Below are 10,321 nucleotides of genomic sequence, written 5' to 3'. Positions count from 1 at the left end.
TGCGAACTTTATCGTTGATGTTCTCTACTAAATCCTTTCAGCAAAAATATGGCAATATCGCGAAATGATCAAGTATGACACATAGAATGGATCTGCTATCCCCGTTTAAATACAAAAATTTCATTTCAGTAGGCCTTTAAGTTACGAGCCACCAATTGGCATAGTTAATGACACAGTGAACCCCGTAAGAGCCTCCCTAAAACATCTTGTCTAACTTGCTAGCATTAACTTATGGATAGAGGTTGAAATAGCTTTGTTTTCCAATCATCGAAAACCAAACCCTAAGCAGAAATACAGCTTCCAAAGCCTTACCGGCGACGTCCTTCAACCGTAAAGTGCTCCCAGTGTCCGGTGGTCTGTTTGCTTTCTTCTCGTTCTGCTGCGTCATGTGCACTGGACATGTCTTCTCCGCTCCAGCCTCGTAACTCTCCCAGCACGGAGATAAATAAATGTATTATTTATTATTCATTACTAAGTTTAAGTTTTTCATTGTGTACTACTTTAGTTTCATTGTGTACTACTTTAGTTTCTGTATGTTTAGTTTCTGCACTGCAACCACATAATTTTCCCGTTCTGGGATAAATAAAAGTCTATCCAGCCCATACTTGTCAACCCTCCCGAATTTTCCGGGAGACTCCCGAAAATCAGCGCCTCTTCCGAAAACCTCCCGGGACAAATATTCTCCCGAAAATCTCCCGATTTTCAGCCGGAGCTGGAGGCCACGCCCCCTCCAGCTCCATGCGACCTGAGTGAGGACAGCCTTTTTTCATGACGGGAGGACAACAGGGTGACAAGAACTAAATCATCCAGACTAGAGATAAATTGTATTATGTTTATCTTACCTAAAAATAAATATATATATTAATAAAAAAAAACATTAAAAAAAACATTTTTACTATATTTTGCTAAAAAACATCAAAATTAACTGTATTTTTATTTGTATTTTTTATGACTTTTTACATCCAGCCATGGAATTATACATAAAAAAAAAACATATTTGAAATAATTAATTTTAAATGATCATAATAATTCATTTAAAATGACCATATTCCATCCATCCATCCATCTTCTTCCGCTTATCCGACCATATTTAATTATTAAAATAATCCATCTTCTTCCGCTTATCCGACCATATTTAATTATTAAAATAATTAAAATAATTGCTTGTTAATCAACAACTTTAGCATTTTATTCATTACATTTTGAAGCTCTCAGAAGCCAAGTTATGTTATATTCCTTAATATTTATTTATGCAAGTTTGAAGTATCAATTATCTAAACACAGTTTTGTTTGCGTATTTTCAGGATATATATATATATATATATATATATGAAATACTTGACTTGGTGAATTGTAGCTGTCAATATACTCCCCCCCTCTTAACCACGCCCCCAACCACGCCCCCCCAACCCCCCCACCCCCACCTCCCGAAATTGGAGGTCTCAAGGTTGGCAAGTATGATCCAGCCTATCCTAAAAGCGTAAAGTCTTCTCGACCACCGCCTGATGGCCTTAGTAGTGTTCCACTATCCATCTACCCTGTTATATTAATATACTACTGCACTGTAGTAGTTTGTATTACTATTGTATTGTTTTAAAAAATACTTATTTTCTATAAATTAGTTTCTTCTTTTTAAAATTCATGTTCAGTTTTTTAAATTGTGCTGTTGTGGATGGTTTGAATTGATTTTCATTCATTTCAATGGGCAGGGCTGCTAGAAGATATAATAATTCCGAGTTACGAGCCTGGTCGTAAAATGCAACATGTTTGTAGGTTGAGGTACTACTGTACTGTTTTCATTTGTAAAATAAGGAGTAATACTAATTGCTTAATTAAAATAACAGAAACTTACTATTGGATCTAAGTTGCACCTTTTTTGTTATCTGCACCTCTGTTTGCAGTAAGTTGTTGTAGTTTAGCTTAATAGGAAAGTTGAGGTGTTGAAGTAGTGACACTAAATTTGATCATGGGTGTGTATGAGGGTGGGGAATAGCCCTTTTCCCTCTTTTAAATCCCAGTACCCCCTGACTGGTAAAGGTCAGAGCCTTCTGGGTTACAGTAACACAGACTTGACACGAAGCAGACGACTGCACGAGGTTTGTTGATCATCTTATGTCTTTATAGCTTTGTTTATTCTGTGATCAAATCTGGTTATTGTCTGTCTATATTTAGGTCCAATATCATGTTCACTGACAGGGCTTAAGTTTAGACAGCAAGTTTATTTGAAAGCAGGTCATAACAGCTACAGTGTCAGAAATTATTTTAAGATGGGAGTTTGCATGCAATGCTGTTGCTCAAAAAGATAAGCTTTTTTTTCATAGCATCGTCCCTTTTTTTTTAAAGTAACCAGTAAGGGAAATGTCAGCTTATTGGGCAAGTCACAGGACAATCCCTACTGGATGGTCAAAGCTATTGAAATGCTATTAGGTTTGCCAAGAATGTGCTTCTGACAAGAGGGCAGTGCATGCATAAACTCCCTGTGGTCATGTTACTCTTGTAAATGGTTGTCTTTAAGTAGGGCGGGTGCCTCTTAGATAACAGTATTTAGCTGCCGGTTTAGACTTCCAAGTGCTTCTTCCAATGGAGTTAGAATAAAGTGATCCATGTGGTCCGACTGTGGCTGTAGTTGATTACATTGTTGTCCACTTAGTTGTGAGGTAACTTCTGACATTCGCAAAACGTGCACGTGTGTGTATGTACACGTGTACGCTTACTGACTGATGGGAACAGATACCATTTTAGTCTGCTAATGTATGTCAGAAGACTCGTATAGTGTCCTGCTTTTCGCCTTTAGCAACACCGTCCTCCACCACCGGAAGTCACATGCAGTCTGTGCTCGGACTGGGGACTCAGCACTAAAAATGTGGAACTGGCGTACCTTTTTAAGTGGGTGTTGGTTTCATAGACGTATGTGAGGAAGTGTACTCTGCCAAATGCATCGCTAACATTTCAATTGAAACACTAACGTCTGCCCTTCAGACGCCTCATGTTTGACCACTGAAGGTAAGTTCAAGTCCTGGGTGTCATATCGTTCTGTTTTTTTAGCAAAATAGTTTTGGTTATTTTGTTTTACCAGTTATTGACCGTTATTTGACAGTTATGCCCTAAATTATGCATACATTGGTTAGTTAATGACATCAATTAAAATTTTATGAATTAGTTGTTTTGTTATTGGATAACGGATATTCCAAACAAGGTTTTATGCTGCCGATTCTTATACCGGTCATACAAAAAATTCTTAACAAGTCAATTGCATGAGAGAGCAACAACACCAATGTTGCATGTTTTTGACAGGCAGGTATTTGCTTTTGTATAGTCCGATCATCTATAGGGGAGGCTCTACAAATCCGCAAATAGGAGCATTTACAGTATAATGTGTTTGAGTAATCAACCAAATTAAGAGCTGATTCCTTGTATTTGATGGGAACAATCTCCTTGTGTAAAAGAACGTTGAAAAGTTCCTCAAAAATACAGAAATGCTGGAGGTCCTTCGTCCAGCTGCCCCTCCTGTGACGGTTTATAGACCGTCACGTGACATTTTCTTATTGCATGTCGGCAGCTCTGAGGATTGTTGGTTCATTTACCTTTGTGCTTACTGTGTGACAGGAACATCAGACATACGATGCACTGCCAACAAATGCTGACACGTTCTTTCTGTGTGATCTGAAGTAACCTCTTTAACTCAGCAGTCAGGGCACAGGAGAATTGATGATGTTCCCTTTTGACTCAAATGTCCTCTGTCAAACAATCAGCTTGAAAGTGTAGGTACATGGGTACATACGCTCCCAGATACATCCACAAATACAATACATACATACACTTACGGTACATACATCCACACGCACATTCACTGTACAAACATACATATACACAAACTGTACATATACAGCCACATACAGTACATACACTCATGCATATAATCACGTTTCATCAAACATATATCAGCGTTGTTCCCCTAGGGAAAACTGGGTTAAACACAGCACACTGACAAAGCTTTAAGGGGAACATTATCACAATTTCAGAATGGTTAAAACCATTAAAAATCAGTTCCCAGTGGCTTAATATATTTTTCGAAGTTTTTTTCAAAATTTTACCCATCACGCGATATCCCTAAAAAAAGCTTCAAAGTGCCTGATTTTAACCACCCGTCCATTTTCCTGTGACGTCACATAGTTAACCCAACACAAACAAACATGGCGGAAAGAACAGCAAGCTATAGCAACATTAGCTCGGATTCAGACTCGGATTTCAGCGGCTTAAGCAATTCAACAGATTACGAATGTATTGAAACGGATGGTTGTAGTGTGGAGGCAGGTAGCGAAAACGAAATTGAAGAAGAAACTGAAGCTATTGAGCCATATCGGTTTGAACCGTATGCAAGCGAAACCGACGAAAACGACACGACAGCCAGCGACACGGGAGAAAGCGAGGATGAATTCGGCGATCGCCTTCTAACCAACGATTGGTATGTGTTTGTTTGGCATTAAAGGAAACTAACAAATATGAACTAGGTTTACAGCATATGAAATACATTTGGCAACAACATGCACTTTGAGAGTGCAGACAGCCCAATTTTTATCAATTAATATATTCTGGAGACATACCCTCATCCGCGCTCTTTTCCTGAAAGCTGATCTGTCCAGTTTTGGAGTTGATGTCAGCAGGCCAGGGAAGCTAGGGTCGATAGGGGGTTTAGCTCGCTCGTCTGCGGGAACAAACTGCCGCCATTGCTTGCCGTGCTACCGAGGTCCTTTGTCCCTGAATTGCTCACACACTCCGGCAGATTCAATGGGGGTCTGGCGGCAGATTTCTTTGACTTTATCTTTGGAAATGCATCTGCTTTGAGTGTCGCAGGATATCCACACATTCTTGCCATCTCTGTCGTAGCATAGCTTTCGTCTGTAAAGTGTGCGGAACAAACATCCAATTTCTTGCCACTTTCGCATCTTTGGGCCACTGGTGCAACTTGAATCCGTCCCTGTTCGTGTTGTTACACCGTCCGACAACACACCGACGAGGCATGATGTCTCCAAGGTACGGAAAACAGTCGAAAAAACGGAAAATAACAGAGCTGATTTGACTCGGTGTTTGAGAAAATGGCGGATTGCTTCCCGTTGTGACGTCATCGCTCCGAGAGCGAATATTAGAAAGGCGTTTAATTCGCCAAAATTCACCCATTTAGAGTTCGGAAATCGGTTAAAAAAATATATGGTCTTTTCTCTGCAACATCAAGGTATATATTGACGCTTATATAGGTCTGGTGATAATGTTCCCCTTTAACATATTGTGACAATAACAATCTACAAGGTTAATACAGTTCGCTTCTCTTTCTTCCCCTACATTTATCTGCTTTTTTTGTAATTCAAGTTATCATTACATAAATGTATTGTTGCATTTGAACAATTGTATTGTTGATAATAGATGTAATTATTATTATTCATTGTCAATAGTGCTATTTCTATTGGTATTTTTTCTGCTCCATTTGTACTGCAATAATGTTCATTGTCATTTCTGTGTTAATATTTACTTCACTAATTGCTCCTTTGCTATCAAGTTTTGTGTCATATTTGTACAATGTATTTGCTGATGTTGTTGTGTTGTTGTTGTTGTTGTCTCTCTGTCTTATCCTCCTCTTGTCCCAGCAATTTCCCCCTCTGTCTTCCTTTTTTTGTTCTTTCTATCCCCTCCTGCGGCAAACATTATTATACATATTTTTAATAAAGTCCAATACAAATAAGGCAACAAGAGAAATATCACACATTTGTAAAGTAAATCTGTACTGCAAATAGGGGCATCTACATCCACAATAGGATTGGCCTGAGTGGCTGGACAGAACAAAACAAAACAAAACAAAAAGCTTGAAAGTGTAGCTCATCGTTCACTATGCTCTCTTTGTTTACACTCTGCTCCAAGGAACATGAACAGGATTAGTCTTTTACTAGACTGCAATACATATACAAGACAATGTCATATTTTAGTGCAAGTAATGGCAAATAACAGTGTTTTTGTGCCTGCCACTCCCCAGGCCTGTCGAAATTTCTTAGAGCTGGCTGAAAGTCACAGTAAGAAGTGGCAGCGGGCGCTGCAATATGAGCGAGAGCAGCGCACCCACCTGGAGGAGACTATTGAGCAGCTAGCCAAGCAGCACAACAGTCTGGAGCGAGCGTGGAGAGAGGCACCTGCACTTGCATCCAGCACAACACGGGCCCCTACCAACAAAAAAGGTAAGCCTAGGTGACCTGTTTTTTTCTCCTTTTGCAGACTAAAGACAATATGACACAGATTTCAAGATGATAGACATTTGTCATCTTGTCAGAGAGCGTGTTATGTATTATGTAGGAGTGCACAATAATTATCAGGCCGATAGTAGGAGGATAATCAGATAACATAACAAAATTATTTAAAAAAAAATGCTCCAATGAGGCGGGGTTACCCATATTGTGCTGTAAGTGGTTTAGGGTGAACAAATCAGATGCTCCTACTTTGTAGGAGGTCCTAACTTCTCTGAAGATTACAGAACCTCACAGTGTAAACAAACATGGCATTAGCCATGGGGGAGTTTTTTATTCCTTCAGAGGAAGACATCCCGTGTGCCAAATGCCCTGCAAACATATTAAAACTACGGCTTTTGACACATCAAAAGGATCATGTGATTTTAGCACTACCTCAGTAGTGATGTCATATTTGGTTAGGACAACTCTGTACAGGTACAGTTTGTCATATCCACATTTGTTTGAATCTGTTTTTATCTCCAGGTGTTCACAAACTACACTTAAATCTTCTTAAAATAAATTGTAGATACAACTATACATAATACATACTGTAAATACATAAATTGGTATCAGTCTTAAGAAGCAGAAAGTTACAGGCTTGAAAAAAATATATAGTGCATCCCTATTGTTATGTTCTCCTAAGATAAAAGCTAAATAAGTCCATCATGTGGCGTCTCCCTGCTGTCTATTTAGGATGTTGTAATAATATTACAACTGACTACTATAATTACGCCATTGAGTTCATGTGGGGCTGGACAAATTTAATTACATCATCCAATTTCGATTAATATCACAATTTCTATGTTGTTTTTAAGCTGCAAGTTTTAAGGACGCTGTACTAAAAACTAGAGATTAGTTGAACTTGTTATGAACATACTGAGTAAATACCAAAGCAAAATAAGTAATATGACAGACAACAGTAAAACAAAACAAATACGGCTGTCAAATGATCAATTTTAAAAATCAGATTAATCACACTTATGAATTTGGTTTAATCTTGATTAATGACACAATACATAAATACATAATTTATATTACCTTAAAAAAGACACAAATGCAATTTTATTGTCAGAATATCACCCTGGAACATTTTTTTTATGTTTTATTTGAATGCACGCAATTGATTTGCTCCAAACTTGGTAACAGTTTTATATATAGTCTCATTGGGGTTTATTTTGGAGGGAATTTTGCCAGTAAGCACACCAGTCATTGACCTGCAGTGATCACTGACCGTACAGCATTAGCAACCCCCACCGCTCTTCAGGTTACCATCTATGTTTACTCATTGTTAATGCGATAATTTTTTGTGACGAATCACATGAGTGAAATTGTTCTTCTTGACAGCGCTAAAAAGAATATAAAATATAACTATTTTACAGTGCTGATTGTTTGTGCAGTGATGTAACACTCAAACAAATTGCCCTGTCGGAGATAATGAAGATGTTTTAAAATTTAAACATTACCATTTGCATTTTGAAATGTTACATACATCATTGCTCCTTGCAAATCTGCATCATCTTTAGTAACAATAAAATTATTTAGCCGCACTGCTAATAGCAGCGAAACGTCTAATATTCTATGTCTGCTGTGCAGCTCGCATTTTCACACATTGGGGACAAGCGGTAGAAAATGGATAGATGGATTGCTTGATTTTCCCCATATCACGCCGACACACAACCGACGTTGAGTTATGTTTTTTTTTCCCTCAACAATAGACTCATTTTAGGAGAATAACTCAATGTCATAGCTGACATTTATTTCGCTGTCCTCACCTGCGGTTGTAATTATGCACAGGCCTAGTTTTATCATGTAAGTTTTTTTCCCGGTCATTCTGTCATTCTGGAAGTTGATCGGGAAAAGGTTGACTGTGATCGGCTGTTTTTACAGACATTTCCACCATGTATGATCGAGTGGATACGCTCCTAGTTGATCACTGTAATCGACATGAAATGTATCTCGGTCATATAACCGCACAGCCCTAGTTCATAGTATATTGTAATTGTGACACATATTTGTGAGACACAGAAGGCATACTGATCAGGTGGCCCATACCTTTACTGTTACATTTGTGGCTTAATGGATAATGGCAAATATCAAACGCATTTCACATCCTCAGATATGTTGTTGTTGGGCACAGCCTTGTTTAATGATTCCATGTATGTTTAATGCTATTGCCAAAACTCCCAGAGTGGCATGCTCCATCCAGCCTTTTTATCCAGTGGGAACATTAGCAATTCAAATGATTATTTATTAATTGATGGCCATGATTATATGATTGGATACGACTTACTGGTGATGGGTAAATGACGCCTCAGTGAGTGTGCTGACTGTATTGATGCTGCACTGATACAGTGTTGGTGTTTCTTATTGTGCCATCTGCTGGATTAAAAAGTCACTATATTTGACTTGCAAATAAAATTAATACTTAAAAAATATAATAGTTTTTTCTTTAAACGAATAGCTGTGCAGAAAGGAAAATATAACTTACCACTTTTAGATTAATAATTGCAACGAAAACCGATGTCAAAAGCAGCACGCCCCTGATAATCACAGTTTGCCGCTTGACAGTTAAATGGCACAGCAGCTGTGTCGTCCACATGTTTTTTTTTTTTCTTCAAGTGACACACACGGAGGTATTGAAGAGCACAGTATCAGTCCTTATGTTTCATAATGCATTAATGCTTCTGTATTGTAAAACCCATCACGACTGCTCACTCTTGAATGCAAACGGGTAACCATGTGTTATTCCAGTTAGTTGTGTTTGGATTTCCTGGATTTTAATATGCACTGTATGTACCGCCGGACAACAGGGAGTGAGAGGCCGCTCAAGGATGATGCAAGTGATGAAGATGAGGAGTACTTTGACGCCATGGAGGATTCCCCTGCATTTATCACAGTGACCACCACTGACAACACACAGCGCAGGTCACGCTCACTCATTTCTCAACATACTTAGTAATGGATCTAACACATGTAATTCACCAAGTTTGCAGCTTCTGACTGTTAAATCTTTTGTCATCCTACTGCAGGCAATCTCAGAGCAGTTTAAGCGGAGCAAGCGGAGGGAATGCCAATGACTGGAACCAGCATGACCATGTAAGCTCACATCTTGCCCAAAAGTTTAACCAATTAGCTCTGACATTTCTTGTTACTATAAGTGTCCCGATACAACTTTTTTTAAAATTTCTGATACAATACTGATATTGAAACCTTGAATATTGGCTGATACCAATATTAACATGATATAAACCATAGTTACAGGTTTATTTTGTAGTGTGGAAAGTTAGGTTAGGTTAGGTTAGGTTACTTTATTAATACCCGAAGGTAAACTTGTTTTGAAGCCAGCAAGATCAGGACATCCATTGAAACATACAGAAAAAGTAACATCTTAGATATGCAATACAAAGACCTACCACATAAGAAGCATTACAAACATTGCCAAGATCACAAAATAGTACATGTACTCTAAGTTCCCCATAAAAATGATAAAACATGAAATCCCAAAAGTGAAATTAGTCAGACAGAAAACAATGGTCGGTACTAAAAAATATATAAACAATTATTAGCTGTGAATGGACTTATGCTGTCTTTATATTGATGTGGAGTGGTAATTGTTTTTGGTGACACCACAATCATTAACTAAGTAAAAGTCCTGACTAGGGATGAATACCGTGTATCCGTATTTTTTTGGTATCAGTTCCTATATGGGTCGGTCCAGGAGGACTGTTAAGATTCTGAGTAAATGATAAAGCTCGCGGTAATTTTTTTAATGTAGCTGACCATCATACTGTAATTATGACACGCTGTCATATTTGCATCAGGTGCCGCTGCTACGCATAAAAAAGACACAGAAAAACACCACACAATATTTCGTCCTCAAAAGTTCGCCAAAGTCACGCACTCTAATAAGAGTTAGTGTGTTTAGGAATAGGCGGCGCATTAATTTCAAAAACGCATCACAATGTTTTCTTTTTTTTCATTTTTTTTCATCACCGATTATTACTTACTGCAGACTTCATGAGAGCCAACAAACATAATAAATCATCACC

General features: G+C 38.2%; 1 protein-coding gene across 3 annotated transcripts in view; it reads left to right on the top strand.

The window, feature by feature from the left end:
• Positions 1 to 10,321, top strand: part of osbp2b (oxysterol binding protein 2b) — an 81,056-nt gene that overhangs the window by 49,776 nt on the left and 20,959 nt on the right. For all 3 annotated transcript variants that reach the window (XM_061986331.1, XM_061986330.1, XM_061986333.1), the window contains 3 exons: positions 6,026 to 6,224; positions 9,083 to 9,197; positions 9,302 to 9,368. In XM_061986331.1, coding sequence (XP_061842315.1) covers positions 6,026 to 6,224; positions 9,083 to 9,197; positions 9,302 to 9,368 — 381 coding nt within the window. The remainder of the gene's footprint in view (positions 1 to 6,025; positions 6,225 to 9,082; positions 9,198 to 9,301; positions 9,369 to 10,321) is intronic.

This window comes from Nerophis lumbriciformis, linkage group LG12 (assembly GCF_033978685.3).
Source record: "Nerophis lumbriciformis linkage group LG12, RoL_Nlum_v2.1, whole genome shotgun sequence".
NCBI classification, from domain to species: domain Eukaryota; kingdom Metazoa; phylum Chordata; class Actinopteri; order Syngnathiformes; family Syngnathidae; genus Nerophis; species Nerophis lumbriciformis.
The sequence above is the reverse complement of the archived record's forward strand: the minus strand, read 5'-3'. Positions and strand labels throughout refer to the sequence as shown.